At 41.2% G+C, this 24,232-nt stretch overlaps 3 protein-coding genes across 3 annotated transcripts; all 3 read left to right on the top strand.

Moving 5' to 3' along the window:
- Positions 1-13,424: 13,424 nt before the first annotated feature.
- Positions 13,425-13,748, top strand: LOC133447166 (histone H4). The gene has a single exon (XM_061725673.1). It carries the CDS (start codon positions 13,437-13,439, stop codon positions 13,746-13,748), a length of 312 nt encoding a protein of 103 aa, XP_061581657.1. The 5' UTR covers positions 13,425-13,436.
- A 1,246-nt stretch (positions 13,749-14,994) lies between these two features.
- LOC133447104 (histone H2B-like) lies at positions 14,995-15,420 on the top strand. Its single transcript, XM_061725556.1, has one exon. It carries the CDS (start codon positions 14,999-15,001, stop codon positions 15,371-15,373), a length of 375 nt encoding a protein of 124 aa, XP_061581540.1. The 5' UTR covers positions 14,995-14,998; the 3' UTR covers positions 15,374-15,420.
- Positions 15,421-19,883: 4,463 nt separating this feature from the next.
- Positions 19,884-20,498, top strand: LOC133446997 (histone H1-like). The gene has a single exon (XM_061725330.1). It carries the CDS (start codon positions 19,884-19,886, stop codon positions 20,496-20,498), a length of 615 nt encoding a protein of 204 aa, XP_061581314.1.
- Positions 20,499-24,232: the final 3,734 nt, after the last annotated feature.

Here is a 24,232-nt window from a genome sequence, read left to right as displayed (position 1 = left end):
CTCATGTATTTTTAACAGATAAAAAGTCTCCTTTATAGACACAGAATGTATCATTTAAAGAAGCTCATTGTTCATGTTATTTTAACCAAGTCAACAGAAAGAGGCTCATATGAATTTAAACCTTTTACTTCTTAACATTTTATCTTATAATATCCAAATATATTCTAAAATTTGTCACCTATTCAACCCCTAAATAAGATTATTATCAACATAATCTCTAGCTTTTTTAAAGCATTACTGGTTATCTGTGCTGCCGAAAGACCCAAACAGCCCCTCCTCCTTCCATCGGAGAAACGCTGCATCTCTGCTTCTCTGCATCTCCAAGCACCATAAAATCTGCTATCGCTCAAAGCAGATCATGATCTGACTGAGGACTTTAACGACCATGGCATCTGAACCTGCAACTTCCAAAATCTCTCTTTTACCTTTTCTACCTTTAACCAATTTCGATTCCAAAGCCAACCACGAAGTCAATTAAATCATACTTTTCTTTCTCTTAAAATGACAGAATATATCTACAAAGTTCCATGAACATACAATACACAAAGGCACACACACACATTATCTCTCACATCTCTCTCTCCCTCTCTCTCACACACATACACACGCAGTCTCTGTCTCTGTCACACACACATACACACATACACACACCAGCACACACGTAAATGCAGGCGCTTCACCCACAAGCGCAGCCCCTCCTTTCTCATAGCCAGGCCAGCAGTTTCTGGTGAATTTTTTACATATAATTCACAATCTTACCATCTATATTTCTATTTTTCAGGCTCATGTCAACTTAGGTCTTATAATATCTTCACAAAGCCAAATACCCTCAACATTTAAAGTTTCTCGGGCATTTTAAACCTCTCTACAGTTACCTAAATCCTATTCCATCCTCCATGCATACCATCAACTTTTCTTTTCAAAGTTTCTTTGGCAGCTCTTAGAATTCGGGGGGTCTCAAATCCCTGGACTCTAACCAAGCAAATCCGTAGTGCCCGTCGGTACTACGGTGGGGCAGCCATGCCCGAGACTTTCAAAAATGCCAAATGGCCTAAAACCATGACAATTTTGGGGCCTCTAACCCTTAATAAATACCGTATTCCTCTTAATTTCTATATATTTCCTCTTTATTTCTATTCCAGCTCTAGCAGTTGTCATTCCTTAAATTTAGCAGTTATTAAATTCAGCCGTTATCATTCCTTAAATTTAGCAGTTCTTAAATTCAGCAGCTGGGTGTTTACTTAAGACTTTGGACACGGTCTTGATTTGAGTATATCCAATGCAGATAAACGGTCTGCTTACCCTGAATTTGCCGCGCGGGCCGTGTCCTCGCCTTTTTTCGCACCAAGCTGTTTTTTTTTTCATAATTACCTCTTTCCTGATCTCAATCCCGGACGACGCCCCCAAATTGTTGTGATCGAATTCATCACGCCGGGTTCTTAAATTGAGCTGGAAAAGGTAAATAAGACACAAAACTGGAATACAATTAAAGACATTACCTCTGCAGAGGGAGACCTGCAGGACAGCTCTCCGCAGCCATCCTAACAGATCTGCCCGCCTCTGTCTTGAGAACAAGTTTATTACCTCTGAAAGTAGGGGTGGCTTGGGGCCCCCCTTAGTTTATTGCTGGGGGCCTCTCTTATCTCGTGCCTGTTACAGCATGGTACTTTCAGTGAAAAGACAGAAGAATGCACCTTAGTTTCAACACATACACAGATTCGATTAGTGAGCACATGCAGTTTACATATTCAGTTTGATTTTAAATTATTCTTTATAATCATAATAGGTGGTACTAGTGCAAAAGGGCCATATATGGATAAGCGGCTCGCACAAAACTCCTAATATCTTCCGAAGGACTCCAAATGACACCAAACTTTTCTGGGTGAGTATACGACCATAAAAAATGCCAGAAATAAGGTCCAGGTGGTAAAAAACGAAAATTTCCCTTTAAATTATACATAAATATAGTTTGATTATCCACTTGAAATGATTGTTAATTACATGACTGGAACAGATGAGATCGCATTGAAAAAAAAACCTCAGGGAAAACCTTTTTGTTCCTAATTGTTCTTGTTATAAATAACATAAATAACTGGAGTAAGTAGCCAAAACAGGATCTGGTTTATTCATATATATATATTATTTATTTTTGCAGCTTTACTATCCAGAGAGGACATGTATGGTATGTCGTCTGGTTGTTCTCCGGGCCCACGTATCTGAAAGAGAAACACATTTAATATAAACCATGTTATGGTTTTATCTTTATCGGGGCATGCAGGGCACACTGTCCTGCATGTTTGAGTTATTTCCCTTCATCATCATACCTGATTCTAACTTATGGTCCTAATTAAATGGTGCTGATCTGTTTTATCTATTATCGTTTTATCCATTATCCATCCATTTGTTGTTGTGGTGCATTTTTTCGTCCAGCAGATGGCGACATTTCCCCGAAACGGGTGCGTCTCCCCCGCAGCCCCCCGCCACCCCCCACAGAGAAGAACGGGCAGGGTCTTCGATGCCCCCAGGACCCTGCCCGTTCTTCTCGCAGTCAATCAATCATGGGGGGGTTTAAATGGACGCTATGCCCTGGATTTGTGAACAATATTTAGCTTTGGACTCTGTCAGCAGAAAACACAAGTCAATGAGTGGTTCAGCAATAGTTCAAATATGTAATTGACAGCTTTAGTCAGACCTTTCTGTTGAGTGCCATCCATGATATAATGTGTGTTTGCACCGATCCCGTTAACGTACATGGGTCTGTATTTGTGGAGCACGTCACGTTCATGTAGCAGCTCTGTTTAAATGTGTCCCAACAAGTCGGGTTTGCATGTAAACGGCTACAATCAGACATTACAAAGGACACTTTAACGCAAATTGCTGGGATTTGACCAACGACGCGTCTCCACCGCACTTCATTGTATCGACTGCTAGATGTCCAACTGGAGCACTGCGTCATCGAAGCCTCCAGCAGGGAAAGCTTTTCTGAATCAAGCGTCAAAGCTCCAACAAAGCCTGGATCTGTCGTCACTCGACTGCAGATTCTTGTAAAATCCGTTTTAAAATAGCCCCAAATCAAATTAACTTTTAAAATGTATGAAATAACCCAATTTTATTTTGTGAAATGAACCCTCGTTCAGTCGAAACCACAAAACACGAGGCTACTACCAGTTGTTTTTCAGTAGAAGGCGCTAACACACAAACTACTCACCAACAACCATTTACACAACGAGCAGAAGAGCAGGCCCGCCCCTGTTCTCTAACACGTCCTCAGGCAAGAGCTATCCACCTTATTCCTGGAGCCTCTACTGTAGAATCGGCTGTGGGAGTAACTTCCGGTTAGCCGCCGGAAGTTGCGTAACGCCATTGACTAACCATGGCAGCTGAGCATGAACAGCGGTTTATTTTAAAGCAATTTTCTTTCAATCTAGCAGAGAAGTTACGGTTTTGTTTTCTGACATTTAATGTTTAACATGTTTATCAACTGTAGCATTTACTAAAATGTCCTTGCGGAGCTCGGGTACGTCGTTTTGTGGAGGAAAACCTGCATCATACTTTGTGGCTCGGATCCGACAGACTGCCGGAGGAGAGACGGGAATCCTCAGAGGATTGACAGGAATATCATGAGAATATCAGGTATGATTTCAGGTTAATGTCATGAGAATATCAGGTGTGATTTCAGGTTAATGTCATGAGAATATCAGGTGTGATTTCAGGTTAATGTCATGAGAATATCAGGTATGATTTCAGGTTAATGTCATGAGAACATCAGTTATGATTTCAGGTGTATGGAGGACACAGCATTGTAGTATTTGTCCGGTAATGACAACCTTTAGTATTATTTATTATTATTTTCTGTGAAGTTAAAATACAAAGTGTGTTTATGGCACGGACTGCAGGGCAGCATTAGAATAAAAATACAATACACTACAGACATGTTGATGGTTGCAGTTGGGGGGGTTGTGGGTCTTCCCCCAGGTACATTTGATGAGGGGGCTGGGGGTGTTATAATGGTAGGGAAAACCCTAATGTATCATATCTTATCTTAATAATTGTGTACTGTATTGCTCCCTCAGATGAGCCTGACCAGATGGATCAGAAGGAGGAGCTGTGATCAACACCAAAGCTTCCTGTGATGCCCAAACACAGTGGTCAGACCCAGGGATGGAGGACCACACCTATTCTATTATTTACGTGCTGGAGATGAGGTGATGGGTGACCGTGGTTTCACAGTTAGAGACTTGCTGGAGGAGCGTAGGGGGAAGCTAATCATTCCAGCATTCACAGGTAAAGGATGCCAGCTGACCAGTGAGGAGGTCACTCACACACGCCGCATTGCTCATGCCCGCATTCATGTTGAATAAGGCACCTGAAGGTGTACAGGATTCTTTCTCAAACAGGACCAAATTAACAAAATGCTCAAGATTTGTGCTGGTTTAGTGAATTAAAGAGCTGAGTTTATTTCAAGTGAAAAGTGAGAAGACATTTAATATTGCACTTAAACATACTTACATATTTCATTCATTTAACATTTTCTGAAAACAATTGAGGTACCGTTACACTTACAGTATCTTTAACACACAACTCTCAACAGGTTAAGTGCTGTATGTAGTTTGTAGAGCTGCGCTTACATATTTCATTCATTAAACATTTTCTGAAAACAACTGAGGTCCAGCTGCAATTGTTGTTTTTTTGAGGAGATAAAAGTCTAAATATTGTGATTTCAGTTTGTCAGGTGTGAATATTTTTCTGGTTTCTTAAGTCCTCCGACAGTAAACTGAATTTCTCTCACTTAAGACACAAATGTAATGTGCTTTTGTTAAACAATATTTTTGTGTTAAAATGTTTTGATTCATGTCCCTATATTGTATGTCCTAATATGTCAGGAGGGGATCTTTCAGGTTCTGTTTTTAATAAAACTGAAAACAAAAATGAAGTCTGTTGTTCTGTTTTCCCCCTAGCTTTATACAGAGAGGCAGAGCTGAATCTTCTTTGTACCAAATTCATCTACAAATGTTTGTGTGAAGTATGTGTGAAAAGTTCTGGAGGTGTTTCATGTGTGTATCTGAAGTCTTTGTCAAATGAAATTTGGAACTCCAGGTGCTCAGTTGGTGTCCAGATAAGCAGCTTGCAGCTCTGCAGCCCCTGGCACATCACTGCCAGCTGGACCTGAAAGAATAAATATAAAAGATGGCTTACAGTTTGTCTTAATGAAGGTTCACAAGTAGCCTACCTGTCACATTAGTTCATAGATTATAACCAGTACTCGAGTTGTAAAAAAAAAATCAGGGGGGATGGTGGATTTTATCATATGGGGACAGATAATTTGTGCTGATTACAAATAATATAATATATTACAAACAATAGCACTGACCAAAAACAGCTGCAGAAATACTGCAGGAATGACATAGCAGCAGTTAAATGCAGCCTTCTGTAAGCTTTAAATATCCACTGGGCTTACATCAAATACATCAAAACACAACAATAAAAAACACTTTTCTGAACTTATCAATATGACTCTGTCCTTCACAGGATAAGTAAAATGGATCACTGCAAAAACTCAAAATCTTAACAAGAATATTTGTCTTATTTCTAGTTAAAATGTCTCATTTTAGTAAAAAAATCTCATTACACTTAAAACAAGACTCATCACTGGAAAAAACAACAATTTTCACCTGTTTCAAGTAGATTTTCACTTAAAATAAGTAGAAAAATCTGCCAGTGGAACAAGATCTTTTTGCTTGTAATAAGAAGATAAATCTTGTCCCACTGGCAGATTTTTCTACTTATTTCAAGTGAAAATTTACTTGAAACAGGTGAAAATTGCCAAATGTTATTTTCTGGTGATGACTCTAAATGTTTAAATAGCAGTAAAACCACATTCATTAATTAAATGACATAAGGGATGGAAAGGGGGAGGATTTGGACCGTTTTTATTTCAGGGGGGATGCCATCCCCCCTCATCTCGAGTACTGATAAGTAACAATATTTACCCACCTGGAGGAGTATCCACTTTGCCCATTGGGAAGAATGAGATACTTCCCATCTTCTAAGCATTTCTTCACTTCTTCAGGTCGTCCTCCCATCCCTCAACAGCAGGAGGCAGAGGTGAGATGATATTGTCCCGTTTGAGCTGTGACTGGTGGTGTTTCCACATGTTTTATATCCCCGACGCTCGGAGAAAGAGGGTTAACGCGTTCACTCAGCATGTAAACAAACGCCGGTTCCGGCAGCACCGGAAGTAGCTCCCACAATTCGCGCAAAGCCTCATGGGCCGTAGGAATAAGGTGGATAGTCATTTGTTTATTTATTTTCCCTCATTCTTATTTATTTACTTATTTAATTTATTCCTTTCCCTTTATGCAATCTCACTAGGATGTGTGATTGTTCTCTCAATCTGATGTATTTACGTTTACATCTGAGTTTGTCATTGTTCTTGTTAATTAAAGTTTTTAAAAAAACTAGGTCACGTGACGTCCGAGTTTCTTGTCGGCGTGAACAAAAGATATGGCGGACCTTCCTTTTATTTGGGTGGAAATGTCTATATTTTAAGATAGATTGTGGCTTTAGCTTCCTTTTGAGAACTTTTCTAGCGCCAAACGTGCACTTAATTTTCATAGTATCTATTCGGTTTGTGTATACGATCCGTAATTGTTTTGTTTCGACCTATATTCTTCCACTTCTCTGAAGTAGGAATACTACGATCTTTGGTTGTTACGATGGTTGCTTGGACGCTTTTAACAACAAACCGGAAAGAAGTTGATTTGAGGTCACGGACTGAGTTGCTCTCACTGGTTTATTTTTGTATAATATTTTTTTTATTAATTATAAGAAAAAGGGACAATCTCAGAAAGAACAAACTATACAAACCAACGTATAACAATAATAATACCTCCTGATAATTATGAGAAATCTCATTAACAAAATCAATTATATTGTAGATTATGCAATCCGGTTTATAAAACATAAAAAAATGAAAATGAAATAAAAATGAATCATGAATAATTTTAAAAAGAAAATGGTATACTTGATTAAATTATATTGAGAGAGGGCTAAATTATCTGAGAGTGGTGATAAGAAAGATTTTTTGCTTTTGCAGGTTTGATCAATTTTGTCCAAAGGCAGTTTTAACAGTGCCTGTTTAAAAACGGACAATAAAGGTTTAGATTTGCCATATCTGAACATATGTATATGACGTTTTAAAATGCCAATAATGCTTTTAATAAGATATTCCACACTTTTATTCTCAGATACATATCCATGTAAAACAATTTGAAGGGAGCAGGGTTCATGTATGCTCAGGAGGCTGAGCAGTTTTCCATAACGTGTTTGCAGATTAACAAAAAAGGAAAAAGCTGTTCTTTCAAGTTTATTACATATGTAGCAGTTATCACTGTTAACTTTAAATCCATGTCATATGAACTCGTTTGGCGGATAGATACCATGTAGAGTTTTGAAATGTATTTATTTATATTTTGGTGGGAGGACAAATCTTATAAATGTTAATATTATTTTTATTTGATCTTTCCTTTCATAAATCTCTATAACATTCCTTCATACCAGACCAGGGTACTTTTTTTTTAAATGTCTTTAAAAAAATAATTATATTTTTTGTGTAGTAAATCTAATCCATTAATTGATACACTGTAATTTATCTATTTGTTTGTTACTGGTTCTGTCTCTCTGCTGCCACCTTCTGAAAAGAGGTGATGGGTTACATCTATTTGAAGATTGAAAAAATATACTTATTTGACTATTACATTATATACTTACGTATTTGACTTACGTATTTGACTGCAATTTGCGTCACTGAAAAAATATAAGTTTTTAATGTTAAGTTGTTATTCCTCTTCTTATCTATTTTTTATTTATACAGTGATTTGGCTTTAAGTGGAGGCTAAGCATGTACATATAAAGAAGATTATGTTTAATGTAAATGTGGGTGGGAGGCTGGTTGTGACTCTACTAATACTCAAACCTTACTTATATAAGTCCTTGTATATACATTTCATCCAGCCCTAGAACAGAACCAGTAATCATATGACAAGTAATACACTTCACAGATTCGGGGCTTTGTCTGCTGGAAGAACATGTGGACATTTGATTAAAAATACATAAATTAAAGAAACACAGCAATCTAGATAATCTGATTTTACAGTTGAAATAGTGGCATCAGAAATACTTGCATCAAGCAAAGACAAGCCTGCAAAGCAAATACAGATGGCTGAATTAATGCCATGTAGGAAGCAGTTTTCAGACACTTTCTTAGGTGATTCATTTGGGTGCTGTAACAACTCTGTCCTATTTGATATGTATCAATATGTTCATATCTGTAAATATTGGCTCTGGCATTAATACCATGTCAATATTTTTTTTTGATGTTCTAGCTTTTATTTAATCTATTGTATTTATTTTCATTTATTTTTACTTCATCTTGAGAGACAAAGTTTACTGAATCAAATTATTTGTTTATTTGTACAAACATGGGGAATCAAGTTGATTCTTATTCCATTTTGAATTGTGGATTCCAAGGATTTATTTACTTTTGTTTTTCCCGAGTCCAAACAGCAAACACACAAATTAAATACGTAGGATTTAGAATTCATGAAATGGAGCCACGTTTAGACAAGATGGTAAAATATTGCTACCTGTAATAGGCTACGTATAAAGGAATGTGTTGACTTTGATTCTGTCATCTCAACACCAACACAGTAAAACACTACGGTGAAGCGACAGGGCTATCGAGGGAACATATTGAATAATGCGGTTCTGATATTCCAACACTGCAGGACCTGGGGCCTCATATTCAAAGGGTGCGTACGCCCTTTTCCACGCAAACGTTCGGATGTATCAAGAGTGAAATGACCGTGGAAATGTGCGGTGCCCGACGCCAACTTCATGGCTGGCGTACGCACGTTTCCACAGCTATTGGTCCGTTGGCGACACTTAGAGGTGATGCTGGGAAACTGTTAATAATGTGAAAACAATTATCCCTCAGAGTGATGTGCACATCAGAGACACACTGATGAACAATTAACACATTCACCTGTCTGCAATTACACGAGTGAAAGCATGCGCAAAGTGGTGCAGAAAATACCGTTAACAACAATGCCAGCTTTGGCAGTGTTAGAAGATATCGCAAATGGCGCAGCAAGAAGAGAAAGAATATTTAGAGAGCGAGAGGATTTACTGGCAAACGATGACGACTGGCTCATCAGCCGCTTTAGGTTCCCGAGGGTGATCCTCTTGGAACTGTGCGCGGAGCTGCGGCCAGTTTTGGAGCGCGACACGGCGAGGAGCCATGCATTGCCGGTACCCATACAGGTGCTGACCACACTGGGGTTCCTAGCAACAGGGACATTCCAGAGGGAGCTGGCCGACCGATCGGGACTGTGCCAGTCGACCCTGAGCCGAGCCATGCCAGCTGTGTGGGACGGAATTATCCGCATGTCAGCCAGGTTCATCAAATTCCCATACAATGCAGTTGAACAGGCCAACATTCGAGCGCAATTTGCAGCGAGAGTCGGTTTTCCTAATGTAATCGGAGCTATCGACTGCACACACGTTGCTATAAAAGCACCATCACTGGATGAATATGTGTACGTTAACAGGAAGTATTTTCATTCCATTAATGTACAGATTATATGTGATGCGCAAATGCAATTAACAAACATTGTGGCGAGGTGGCCTGGTTAAATGCACGATTCATTCATTCTAACTAACAGCATGGTTGGGAACAGACTACAAGCTGGCACCGTGCGCGATGGGTGGCTTCTTGGTGAGTAAATAATTAATCCGTAATTGTCCTAATATTAATCCCCCAGATGCGCATTGAGCGTGTGCGCCCCCAAATATCATCCTGTCTTCAGAGCATCATTACTAGTCAGTGGTTCAAGTTAGTGACTTGCTGTGTTTTGCTGGTTAAACTACAGCTTCGGAACTTTCTAACAAGCCCCTGATTGTCTCTGTGTGTAAAGTACTTATGTCAATAAACACATGCGTAAAGTTTGAGACACATGCGTAAAGTTTGAAATGACTATCAGCCTCACTTTGTCCCCGGCGCATTTCTGCATTAATTTACAGCAATAGTGTGTGATCCATGTAAGTGGTGTATAAAATTAACAAATGGAAACTGTACATACATTTTGCACATAATTTACCTATTTCCTCCGCTTCACCTCCACCTTAATGTCTGACCACTTTTTTTTTAGTTCTGCGTGTGTCCGCTGCTCTGACCCCACAGCATTGATCGCCTCACACACCTTGTCCCACTCACTCCTCTTGCGTTTACTAGTTATGCCCGAGGACAGCGTTGACTCTCTTCCTCGCCTGTACCTCACTGAGGAGCGTCTCCACCTCACATTCAGTGAAATTCCTTTTCTTTCCAGTCTTACTCATTGTTTGTTTTGTCTTATCTGATCGCGCAGAAAGGGGAATCTCACCTGCAGGGCCTATTTAAATAAATTTACATATTTAAATGGGGGCGTGGACAGGGAGGAGTTTCGTACTCCTACATGTGCGCTCAATTCCACGTTGATTGGGATGTACAAAGGAAATGTGCTTGGATTCATGCCTACGCACAGTTTCATACATCTGGATTTTTTTGTGCGTAGGACGTTTTCTGGATTTAAGCGTACGCCATGTTTCAGTAGGAAATCAAACATAAGATAATTATTGTTGTGTTTTTTTTTTCTCTCTCTCTCTCTCTCTCTCTCTCTCTCTCTCTCTCTCTCTCTCTCTCTCTCTCTCTCTCTCTCTCTCTCTCTCCTTATGAGCTTATTCGTTATTTTTGTTTTGGTATTATTCATTTATGTACCGTAATTTCGCGACCATAAGGCGCCCTTTTTTTTTTTTTTTTTTTTAAATGTGCCGGTCGCCTTATGAAACGGTGCGCCATATCTATGCTTTGGGTGAAGCCCGGGGGAGTTGCGGACGTGAAGGAGACCATCCACAGACAAGGGGGAAGGGGGGGTGTGTGAAGCACCCGTGGTCTGCGGACGTGAATGACACCAGCCACAGACGTTAAAGGGGGAAGGTGGGGGGTGTGAAGCACCCATGGTTTGCGGACGTGATGAAGAAGAAGAAGAGTTTGAAGGATTTGCTTGATGTGTACGGTAAAGTGAAATTAAGTACAATCAAAATAAGTTTTGCTCCCGCTTTATTTTTTAAATAAGCACACGTGCGTGTGTGTAACTGTGTTCTGCAGCGCGTGTGACGCGCACCGCTGCAACCCGACTTCCAGGTTCCCGAAGCTGGATCAGATCAAATTCTCCTGGTTCCCACCCGCTTTAGGAGCAGGGATTTCAGGGGTCTGTCCCAGGTCGGATCAACTTCACCCTGCGAGATTTTCAGGCAAATCTGTCGGTTTGATCTCCGGTAACCAAGATGCAGAGGATGCGCTCAGGAGCCGCCAGGCTCCCGCCGCGGGTTTGCCGGGCCAGGGCGCACCATCCCCGGGGCAGATCCGGCCGAAATGCCGCTGGTCTTTCCCCGGGAGCCCCTGCTCCCATACAGGTGGGTGGCCTCGGTCCCAGCCGGTCCGAACAGGTCACATTCCCGGTTAAAGCCGCTGTGACGCGCGCTGCTCCACCCCGCTGGGGAGAGACGGGCTCTGCGCGGTGGAGGATCCGCACAACGGGGTATAAAAAGTTTATTTACTGTTGTGCAGAAAGTGTCTGACACCGAGGAAATTCGGACTGGCGCAGCTGAATTAGTGGAGCTCTTTAATGCAGAAACAGAGGTTTTGCTCCTGCTCTATTTTTTAAATAAGCGCTTGTGTGCTTGTGTGTGCGTTCTGCATGTGTGTGCGTTCTGCAGCGGGTGTGTGTGTTTTCCGGCCGGCGTGTTTTGCGGCACGCGTGTGTGCAGCTCTGCTCTGTAGACTGCGCCTTTTGGGTCGGTGCGCCATATGTATGTTTTAAATCTAAAAATGACACACAAAAATGAGGGTGCGCCTTTCCACACGGTGCCCGAATGGTCGCGAAAATACGGTACGTATTCCTATTTTTTTTTTTTTTCCTTATATATTTTACTGTTTATTCTCTACACTTTTCTACTTATTTCTCATTACTGTTCAATTATTTTCCTATGTTGTTTTTAAACTGTAACAAATTTGATATTTGAATATGTTGGGTGAGGTTTTCATATAAGCCCTCTTGGGTTTCATACCTCCCCTTTGCACATCCCAGTAATGTTGATTGTTCATGTTGTTTATTTATATGATACTGTTTGTGCTAAATAAATTTAAAAAAAAAAAATCCACGCAAGTCTTTGTACATGAGGCCCCTGATGTTTTTCAGAAGGTGGTGCAAATATAATGAAAAACTAATAATCAACAACCGTTAAACAGAGAAGAAGAATAGAGCTCCGGACCCCAATAACCTGTTTAATTTCCAGGTCCATTTGGGCAGGAAAGAGAACTGCTTATAGAGGTCAAAGGTCGTGGCACAACCATGAACTCCCAAGTGTCTGATTTAACCACGCATTTAAACCCAAAAGATAAAGAAAACTATGTTGCTAAACTTCCTGACCCGTACAAAGCTCTGAGAGGACTTTTTAAAAGCATCAAAACTGCACCGGAGTTGCCAGACCTCCAATGTCCCGACATCTGCGACTACCTGATCAACTTCCCTTCGTCCTACTGATTCTCTTAAAAATGACAAAGGCCTGGGGGGTTTAAATGGACGCTATGCCCTGGATTTGTGAACAACATTCAGCTTTGGACTCTGTCAGCAGAAAACACAAGTCAATGAGTGGTTCAGCAATAGTTCATATATGTAACTGACAGCTTTAGTCAGACCTTTCTGTTGAGTGCCCTCCATAATATAATGTGTGTTTGCACCGATCCTGTTAACGTACATGGGTCTGTATTTGTGGAGCACGTCACGTTCATGTAGCAGCTCTGTTTAAATGTGTCCCAACAAGTCGGGTATCATGTAAACGGCTACAATCAGACATTACAAAAGGACACTAACGCAAATTGCTGGGATTTGACCAACGACGCGTCTCCACCGCACTTCATTGTATCGACTGCTAGATGTCCAACTGGAGCACTGGGTCATCGAAGCCTCCAGCAGGGAAAGCTTTTCTGAATCAAGCGTCAAAGCTCCAACAAAGCCTGGATCTGTCGTCACTCGACTATAGATTCTTGTAAAATCCGTTTTAAAATAGCCCCAAATCAAATTAACTTTTAAAATGTATGAAATAACCCAATTTTATTTGTGAAATGAACCCTCGTTCAGTCGAAACAACAAAACACGAGGCTACTACCAGTTGTTTTTCAATAGGAGGCGCTGACACACAAACTACTCACCAACAACAGTTTAACCACGAGAAGAAGAGCAGGCCCGCCCCTGTCCTCTAACACGTCCTCAGACAAGAGGTATAATCAGCATTCAGTAGATCTGAGACACTTTGAATCAGCAAATCTAGCAGCAAACATGAGCGGACGAGGAAAAGGAGGAAAGGGTCTCGGTAAAGGAGGCGCTAAGCGTCACCGTAAAGTCCTCCGTGACAACATCCAGGGAATCACCAAACCCGCCATCCGCCGTCTGGCTCGCCGCGGGGGGGTGAAGCGTATCTCCGGTCTGATCTACGAGGAGACCCGCGGTGTGCTGAAGGTCTTCCTGGAGAACGTGATCCGTGATGCCGTCACCTACACCGAGCACGCAAAGAGGAAGACGGTGACCGCCATGGATGTGGTGTACGCGCTCAAGAGACAGGGACGCACCCTGTACGGATTCGGGGGTTAAACCATCTAACTATCAACCAAACAACGGCCCTTTTCAGGGCCACCCACTACAACCATAAGAGCTCGTATACCTCTGTACTTTAATACTTTTATACTTTAATATTTCTTACATCGGAATATAGTGGTCTATAATAAACATCAAACGTAATAAATAACCTACATCCCGGTTCTTTCGGCCCACTATAAACTTACAAACTTTGTTCCCTTTCCAAGTGCTCACTGCAGCACTTGTGTAACGTAACCACACCAGGCCATGCAGGTAGAAAGATACTGGTCCTGCAGCGGCGAGTCCAACTCCACAAACCATGACTGACTTGCTCATTTGAACCAGCAGTTCCTGGTTACGATGAGTTTAGCACCAAGTTTGATCAGCATGTGAACACTGCTGGGTCTCATTTCAGTCCAGCTCCACTTTCTCCTCATCCTGTTCAGTCTGGTGCTTTACATCTGCTGATTCAAGTATTTACTGTTTACTGATCTGTGTGAGGAGCACAATGTCATTAAAACAGAAACTGCTCTGATGTAATGGTCCAAACATCACATAAAACTGGAAAACGAATAAAAGTCAAATGAGTGTAAATATAAAAGAATTAGGAGGGCATCTAGGTGTTTATTATTATTATTATTGTTATTATTATATTTAATTTAGATTGTTATAGTTTTTTGAAGTGTTGGATAAAAATCCTGAGAGCATTTTATTCATTGATTTAATGTATTTTCTTTGTCCACGCAATGTGAGTGTGCCTAGTTATTTTTTTTTTTTTTCAGGTCTACAATTCCAGAGGGTTTACAAATAGAAGAAAACAGACTGGTAACGTAACGGTCGGTTGTGTGTCGATACCCAGCTGCTCCAGAGAGAACCGTCCAAATACCTGCAGCGTGGGACAAATAAAGTTGAAAAAGACGGAACACACGATTAAAATATTCTGAATAAACTAGATATAAGATTAACATACTAGGTCTGATAAAAGCAGCAGCTTCGTAGAGCGGCTGTGCTGCGTCACTTATTTACTTTATTTATTCACCCCCAAACTTCAGGAATAAAAATGTCTGTGGCGTTTGTTCATTCAAGCTGCGACGTCACAACCAGCAGCAGCAGCAGCAGCAGCAGTGAGGAGGCGTCTGCATGCTGAACAACCAGCGGAGTCTCGACCAATCACAGAGGAGCGACGGCGCAGCGCGGTTTGCCTGCAGCTGGATAAAAGCAGCCTCTCTGACCGAAGCAGTTCATTCGTTTCTGAAGAAGGAAACATGCCTGAACCCGCCAAGTCCGCGCCCAAGAAGGGCTCCAAGAAAGCCGTGACCAAGACCGCCGGGAAAGGCGGCAAGAAGAGGAGAAAGAGCAGGAAGGAGAGCTACGCCATCTACGTGTACAAGGTGCTGAAGCAGGTCCACCCCGACACCGGCATCTCCTCCAAGGCCATGGGCATCATGAACTCGTTCGTCAACGACATCTTTGAGCGCATCGCCTCTGAAGCGTCTCGTCTGGCTCACTACAACAAACGCTCCACCATCACCTCCAGGGAGATCCAGACCGCCGTGCGCCTCCTGCTGCCCGGGGAGCTGGCCAAGCACGCCGTGTCCGAGGGAACCAAGGCCGTCACCAAGTACACCAGCTCCAAGTAGACCAACACCCAATACAAACCAACGGCTCTTTTCAGAGCCACACACACAATCTGCAGAGCTTGTGATTTATTGAGTTTGTGAACAATTACTGTAACAAAAGATAATGGTGTTTTAAGAGCATTAAATGATTAGCAGTATCACATCAACACCAGTACTGAAACCAGACAGCTAAATTACGTTCCTGCGGGTATGGGTGTGAGGGGGAAAAATGTTTTTAAATACACTGTATATTACTGATGTAAAATCAGGAGTTTGATAGTTTAAACAAAAAATAAACTGACAAGGAACAGTGTATGCTTAGTGTGACACCCAAGTGTATGTGCACAATTGTTGTATTGGTTTTAGTTGAGTTTATTTTTAAGTCATTTAAAAGAACTATTTCAGTTGTATTTTGTGTTCAAGCTATAGTAGAAACAGTTACTGCGTTACGCCACCAGCCGGGGTCATTAAGAAGCGCTGAATAAGCCTTGGACATTGTGCAAAGTGATATCCGTCCACCGATGAGACTTTATTCAACCTTCAGATTGGAACATGGGTCAAAAATGAGTCCTGTACCAGACACAAGCCTTTTTTTTAATAGCTAAAATAAATACAGGGATGAAATCTGTGAGCAGCACCTTCTAAATCAAGACCAGTCATTTGTAGAGGGAAGTAAACATTTATTTCCAGATACTTACCAGTCTGCAAAATGTTCTTATACTTAATCTGGACCTGTTGCCAAATCCTGTCTGTTCCAGTCATGTTCTTACTGTATAAATATTGATAAAATGTGTCACAAAAAAAAAACAGATTAATCACCTGTCAGATTCACACATTACATTATAGACTTCCACCAAAGAAGATTAACAACTTTAAAGTTGTTAATCTGAGCAAATGTCCGGTAGATCCATGAATGATATGATTGTAACTTAAGAGTAGTGGTTAGAAAATGTGTGTTTGAGGCTATTTACGCGTTCAGGCGTTGTTGCTCCTTTATAACAGCAACAGTGTTTCTTTTCTTTATTAGTTTGTGCTTTATTTCTTCATAACACTCCATTAAAAGGTCATTTTGTGTGAAATTTGGCGCACGCAATTTATCTGTTGTAAAATCAGTGAATCCGTGATCGATCTCATGGTCTCTTGAAGAAAACTGTAGATGTGCATTTACCTGAGTTACTGACACTTGGATGAACAAAGCCTGCTGAGCTGGTTTGGTCTTTGTGAAATGGATGAATCCAGGATGAATTGATGGCGAGATGTCAAGCCTGGATTTATCTTTTATCCTGGATTTCTGAATCCTACTTTAGTGAAACAGCCCTCTGGTTTCTCCCAGAGTGCTGTCACCCACGGCTTTGTCATCATGCAGAATGCTGCGCTGTGAAGCGTCTGAAACACGTCTCCAGGTGTCACCAAACAGTGTGGAAAATGTGTGAAAACTTGATGTACAGATACAAAAGCTGTGTTGGTTCATGAAGTAAGAAGTAAGAACAAAAAATGAAGAGTATTTATGCTCAATAAAATCAAGACATTTACTGCATAAATGGAATAATGAAAGGTATATCATACTAACACTCAGCCATACATCAAATAACAATAAAATAACAAGTGGATATGAGTCATTTTTGACCCATATTGTGCATTAGAAAAGTAGTGACTCAAAAAAGGTGTTTTATTCAAAAATAAAGATATTTCATGGTTAAAAACAAGCTAATTGAGGTATAGCTTGAAGCAGTGGTGTAGTCTATGTGATACGCAGGTTTACGCCGTATACCCACTAGAAAATGTCCATGGTTTGCGTTTACCCAGTGGTCCGTGACGGTACTGCAGGTGGTCCGTGGAAAAGCTAAATTAAATATCAAATAATTTCTGTTTACGTTCATTGCAAAATGTCCCAGTTAAAATCAGTAGGAGGGTAAGCAGTTGTGTTTCGTGCTATTTTGTTCAGTTTAAACGATACAGAACAGCTCGGAAAAGAAACTGCTCATGAGCCACAGATAAGTAATAATGTAGTAAGTACAGTTACCGTAGATGACCAAATAGTCGCCCGCGCGCAAATACGCGCCTGTGCTCTAATAGCCGCCGGGGGTCCGAGCCCATTTGGCATAATAAACGCCGGTTCAATTAAAAGCCCGGGCGACTACCGGTAATAACCTGGTAATAACACTGTATTTGCATTGTATTGTGTACAGTATCGTTCATACTGCTCTGATCAGCTCCGTGTGTCGCCGTTACACAGACACACTGTCTTTGTATATCAAAGCATGTGAGCGGAGTGAAGTGGAGTGAAGCGGCGAGGGGATTCTTTATTATTTTTAATTTTATTTTTTTATATATTAAAATCCCAAAATATCTGTACCGTTTCTGATTGGGTGTGTGCACTGCGAATCATTTTTAGACACAACAAAGAACGCGTACCGCAAAAGTTGTGTCTTTGTGTCTGTGGAGGAACCCGGCGTCCCAGCAAAGTGAGAAGAGAGAAAAGAGTTCAGCAGACAGCGCGCACACTGAAGGCTGATTTATGGTTCTGCGTTACACCAACGCAGAGCCTACGGTGCAGGGTACGCCGTAAGGCTGATTTATGGTTCCGCGTTACAACAACGCAGAGCCTACGGCGTAGGGTACGCGGCGACCTGCACCATACGTGGAAATGCGCTCTTTTTTTTTGCTATTAAAACATGATTTGTAATGTGAATTTGCAAAACTTAAACTACAAATAATAGTTTTTCGACGTAACATCAGAGATTGTGCATGCTCTCTGTGAAAGGATGAGTCCAATCGGGTCGCAGCTGCTTCAACTGTGATTCCTTCACGAGGAGCGACCAGGATTTCAAACACGCTTGATTTTCTTGCGACCTCACGATTCGTGATCGGGAGCTCGTCGTGAGGTGTTGTGTTGTGTACAGTGTGTACAATTTTAGTTCCAGTGGTACTATGGTGATCTCATATGTTCTTTGTAAGTAATGGTCTGGTGCTGCTCATTGCAAAAATAAATTGTAGCCTGGTGCAAATACCCACCTGGTTCTTATAAACGCCTGGGGTCCAAGTGGATTTAGCATATTAAACGCCCGGGCTACTAAATGGTCATCTACGGTAATTTAGGTAAAAAGGTAAATATATGTAGATAAAGGTTTTTATTTAAACTTTATCCAGAACACAGAATATGTTAGCCATCAGAGCAACACAGATACATTTTCAGCCAAAATAAAAAGCTCCAGAGTATTTAAGAGTTCAAAAGTGATCTCACCGATAGCCCTTAAAGTTTAAAGTCCTGTTTTCCTCACCGTGTTTAGGCCTTTGTGTCGTTACCTTCTCTTCAGCTTGCTGTCCACCAGCCCAGTGATGGATCAGCTGTTTTGTTTGCTTCAGAGTGTGAAAAAGTATGGATATTTTATCTTTTTGAACCTTCATTTGTTGAGGTGAAGTTTATTTGTTAAATATTTGGTTTTGTCTGGTTTGAAGCCAATTTAAGGTGTTTTCTTGTTCATTTAAAATATGTTCATTGTTACTACTACTGATGAGCCTAAGTTATTATTATTGTTCATTCATTGACTGTTACAAGTATTGTCATGCATACAATAAATTAACTTTATTAATCCCCAAATGGAAATGTTTGTTCAGAGATTTGTCATTGATGAACAAAAAAATCTTTGAATCTGAATCCCATTCACTAAAGCTCAGCCTACAGTATAAATGTTAAAGACCAGTTATATCAACATGTTAGGAGGCAGCATCAGAAACAAGAGGTGGTGATGGTGCTTATGAGGTGTTGGACGGGTGGGATGGATGAGTTTGGACACTATACCCACTACAGAAAAGTAAACTACACCACTGCCTTGAAGACTAAATTATGAAATTAATTTATTGCAAAGATATAGAAAAAAAAAAGATCATCCGGGCCACTTTTGACCCATGTTGTGCATCCAACGGTTAATGTCAGAGGCCAGGATACAGCCACATCATCAATGTGTGCTCTGTGGAGAACAGAGTTGCACTGATTGTCAACATTATTCCTGCTGAAGACCAAAGGGAAAGACACGAGCCTCCACCTGCACCAGTGTGTTTGCTGCTCACACTTTATCTCAGCTTTATAAAGAAATAAAAACCAACACGGGATTGTTCTTACTTCACATCTGGGGGCGTACATTTGGTCATTGGGAAAAAAGCTTTTTTAAGTGCCCTTACGTATTTCACGACATTTTAAAACAAAAATAAGAGAGGAAATGTGTCGAGCAGCGCGGCCACTCGGGGACGTCTGAAGTCTCCCGGGACAAACCGCAGAGACATCCGAGCTGGACATGAGCTGGACCCCCGGAGACACGAGTCCACCGTCCTCTCTGCTCACGGCGGCGTCTCACGCGGCTCCAGCACTCAGTTTTCCTCCTTTATCGACGAGGAGAAAACACAAGCGGAGCCGTCCGTCCGCCATGACGGAGCGGCGCTGCGGGTTGAGTCTCCACGGTTCTCATGGTGTGTTTAAGTTCCCTCTCGAGCTCCGGGATTCTCAGACCTCAGCGAACAGACGAGAGGCGACATGGCAGAAGTAGCTCCAGCTCCGGCTCCGGCCAAAGCCGCCAAGAAGAAGGTGTCCAAGCCGAAGAAGGCCGGCCCCAGCGCGGCAGAGCTCATCGTGAAGGCCGTGGCCGCGTCCAAGGAGCGCAGCGGCGTGTCCGCCGCCGCCGTCAAGAAAGCTCTGGCCGCCGGAGGATACGACGTGGACAAGAACAAAGCCCGCGTCAACACCGCCATCAAGAGCCTGGTGACCAAGGGGACCCTGGTCCAGACCAAGGGGACCGGGGCCTCCGGCTCCTTCAAGATGAGCAAGAACACTGACACGAAGGCCAAAGCTCCCGTGAAGAAAACGGCTCCTAAAGCCAAGAAGCCCGCCGCCAAGAAACCCGCAGCAGCGAAGAAGGCGAAGAGCGCAGCAGCCAAGAAACCAGCAGCGGCCAAGAAGAGCCCCAAGAAGGTGAAGAAGCCCGCAGCGCTCAAGAAGACGGCCAAGAGCCCCAAGAAGGTCGCCAAGAGCCCCAAGAAGGTCGCCAAGAGCCCCAAGAAGGTGCTGAAGAAGGCCCCCAAAGCCAACAAGTCCCCCGCCAAGAAGGTGGCCAAGCCCAAAGCCAAGAAGGCAGCACCCAAGAAGAAGTGAAGCATCACTGCTGGAGGAAATGAAAAAGGCTCTTTTAAGAGCCACCACCTCGTCCTGAGAGTTGTTTTCCTATCTATTTGTTTTTTTTTCAACAATAAATTGCACAATTACCCTCAATGTATTAAATGTACATTCAAGGGAACATTACTATATTTTACACAAAAGTATGACAGTTTCAAAGGATTTACAAAAATCAAGTTTCAACCCATTTCTCTTTTATTTGTAAGTTGTTGTTTTTTTTTATCCACTATACATTTCAGAGTATCTTAATCAATAATTCACTCACAGACTGAGAGTTGTTTTCCTATCACTTTGTTTTCCCAACAATAAATTGCACAATTACCCTCAATGTATCAAATGTACATTCAAGGGAACATTACTATATATTATTTTACACAAAAGTAAAATTACAGTTTCAAAGAATTTACAAGAACCAGGTTTCAACCCCTTTCTCTTTTATTTGTAATTGACTTTTTAATCCACTACATTTCAGTGTTTTAATCAATTATTCACTTCATGTGGCTTATTTTACTACTGAAAATAAATCCAGGCGGCCTGAATGTAATTAGATTTTATGGTTGTAGAATTGTCAAATGTGCAAAGAATCAGTGCTCCTGCCCATTCCTTTCCCAAGATAACTTCAACTTTCAATATCTGGCAGTTATTCAATATTACTGTGTGTTCTGACTGTTTAACAGATAAGGACACTTTTTGCAGTATCTTAGTATTTAAAGAGTATTAGTATTTTAAGAGCCACCACATCTTCCTTAAAAGGCAAATTGTGTCACATAAGAAATATTGTTTTCTTATAAGAAAATATTGTGGTACTCATAAAAATGTAATCAATAACAAATTTGCAGTTGCATAAGTTCAAGTCAGTTATGTATCCTGTCAGTTGTCATTTGGTATGCAACGCTGATATTTCCTGTTCTTTCTTGATTACAGTTTAAGTCATACAATTGAAACAGTCAATCAGTGTCTTAATATCTTGAGCACTTTGAATCAAATTTAGTCATTTTCTACTTTTGAAATGTTTTGATAAAAAAAAACCAGCATCACAGCAGTGGAAACCTACTGGATTAGCACATGTGTGTAGAGGGGCAAAAAAACGTTTTGGTATGACAGTGGTATAAAAACAAATATGAAAACATGAAAATAATGTTTTTCACTATTGTTCATCCTCCAAATATGAATAAATTCCACTGAAGTCAAATGAATGTACAATTTTCATGATTATTGTGATATGTAGTTATTTTTTCATGTGGAATTTACAGAATTCAAAACTTGAAAATGTCTTTTGTTGCATAAATATGTAAAATAAAGGGCTGAAAGATGGAAGATGCAGGGAATGTAGGTTATACAAGTAGAAATAAAATTATACTAGGGCATTTTTAAGATCTTATACTCATGTTAGGTGTAGCATATTAATTATAATGGAGGAAGAGCTAAACTATGAATTGAGGGAATCATGTTGTGCTTTGCGACAAAGTAGCAACTATGAATGAGATTGCTGGAATCAGCTCTTTAGTGGTGATGTTGGTGGCTCTTAAAAGAGCCGTTGTGGTTCCAGGGGAGACGGTCTAAGCTCTCTCCCCGCGGATGCGGCGGGCCAGCTGGATATCTTTGGGCATGATGGTGACCCTCTTGGCGTGGATGGCGCACAGGTTGGTGTCCTCGAACAGCCCCACCAGGTAAGCCTCGCTGGCCTCCTGCAGGGCCATGACGGCGGAGCTCTGGAAGCGCAGGTCGGTCTTGAAGTCCTGAGCGATTTCTCTCACCAGCCGCTGGAAGGGCAGCTTGCGGATCAGCAGCTCCGTGGACTTCTGGTAGCGGCGGATCTCCCTCAGAGCCACGGTACCGGGCCTGTAGCGGTGAGGCTTCTTCACTCCGCCGGTGGCCGGGGCGCTCTTCCGGGCGGCCTTGGTGGCCAGCTGCTTCCTGGGGGCTTTGCCTCCGGTGGACTTACGAGCGGTCTGCTTGGTTCTGGCCATGGTGACTGATTCTGGATCAGGACGATAATGCTGGGAGAAGCGAGACTCGCTGCTCTCAAAGTGTGTGACTCGGTGACGCAGTCCAGACCTCCGCTCCTGATTGGTGGATTCTGCTCTGCAGCCCCGCCCCCCCCGGGAGCGAGCTCGCGCCTCAATGTGCGCCGTTTATTGGATAGAATCTTTTCAAAACTCCCGCCTAGTCCGGAGCCCCGCCCCCTGCCGTCTCTCTGTCCCGGTTGTGTAAATTAGTTAATTTATTTATTAGTTTATTTACTCCAATCACTAGAAACCAACCCCCAGTAGCAACACCAGTGAATTCATTTTCCTTTATAGAGAAAGTAAATCATTTCACAAACATGCTATTTATATATATATATATATATATATATATATATATATATATATATTTAATTACCTCTGAAAATCAGTTATTACAGAGCCTCACTTCAACCAGCAGAGAACCGATGAACTAGTTAGTGCTATAATCCAAAATGTTAAAATGTTTCTTTTCTAAACAATCTGCACTCAGTCATCTCGCATCTCTAGACGTCGTTATTGGTCGTTTCTTCTGAGACAGTTTAGTTTCCAGTAACAGATGTTACTGCTCCATACATCCTTTTGTGCTTTAAAGTTTGTGTCATTGTATGAGTGGATTGATCTTTAGTGGTTTTATGCTGTCATTTTGCAGACGCTTGTATCTAAAGCGACTTCAATGTGAGAGAACAAAAGCATAAAATCACATAGTAATTGTTATACGGTAATCGTGGCTTTCAGAGGAGTGTGTGGCTCTTAAAAGAGACTGCTCATTTATAGCTAATAAATAAATACGTTTATATACATAATTGACTGGTCTGAAAATACAATGTAACGGTTATGATTATTGTTTCAATGTTGTGCAGATGTTCATAATTTATCTATGTTATGTTATATTACATTATGAGAACAAGAACACACACTTAAGTGTGAAGATGTGCTACGTAACGATGATAATGTAACGACGAGAAGAAAGTGGCAGACATCGCTCTGTCAATCAACTACAGGACTGTCTCAGAAAATTTGTATATTGTGATTTTCTGTAATGCAATAACAAAAACAAAAATGTCATACATTCTGGATTCATTACAAATCAAATGAAATATTGGAAGCCTTTTATTATTTAAATATTGCTGATCATGGCTTACAGCTTAAGAAAACTAAAATATCCTATCTCAAAAAATTAGAATATTCTGGGAATCTTAATCTTAAATTTAAGATTAAACCGGGGTTGGTAGAGGGTGCAGACCAGGGGGGTGCATGAGGAAGTTTTTGCCAGCTTTGAGTGTCATGAATAAGTGGCATAACCGGCAACTGCCTGTCTCAGACGCCTCTGATTATCCATTATAATAAGATTTTAGCATTTACACAAACAAGGTTTGAAGCAATAAAACTATTCTCATAAAGAACACAGAAAAAATGTTGAGCAAATTAAAATGAGATCTAATTCATGGATAAGCGAATAAATATTTATCACTATGGAATTGCTTCCATCTTACTTTCCATAATGATTTTAGAACAGCAGGGATCACCTTTGAGTTACCAAACCAGTAATGACAGATTGTGTATTGTCAGAACGCTAAGTATATCAATAAAAGCAGTAAAGATAGTCCATGTACAAGCAGCAGCTTCTTTATTATAAAGTGAATCTGTTATTCGGCAGAAACCACTACAAAATCATACAGCAACTAAGCGAAAAAAGAACAGCCA

Source organism: Cololabis saira, chromosome 1 (genome assembly GCF_033807715.1).
Source record: "Cololabis saira isolate AMF1-May2022 chromosome 1, fColSai1.1, whole genome shotgun sequence".
Classification (NCBI taxonomy): Eukaryota; Metazoa; Chordata; class Actinopteri; order Beloniformes; family Belonidae; genus Cololabis; species Cololabis saira.
Note: the sequence above shows the minus strand (reverse complement) of the source record. Positions and strands in the feature narration are given on the sequence as shown.

What these genes read in the sequence shown, in the direction of transcription:
- LOC133447166 (XM_061725673.1), top strand. Translation starts at nt 13,437, where the DNA reads ATGAGCGGACGAGGAAAAGGAGGAAAGGGTCTCGGTAAAGGAGGCGCT.
- LOC133447104 (XM_061725556.1), top strand. Translation starts at nt 14,999, where the DNA reads ATGCCTGAACCCGCCAAGTCCGCGCCCAAGAAGGGCTCCAAGAAAGCC.
- LOC133446997 (XM_061725330.1), top strand. Translation starts at nt 19,884, where the DNA reads ATGGCAGAAGTAGCTCCAGCTCCGGCTCCGGCCAAAGCCGCCAAGAAG.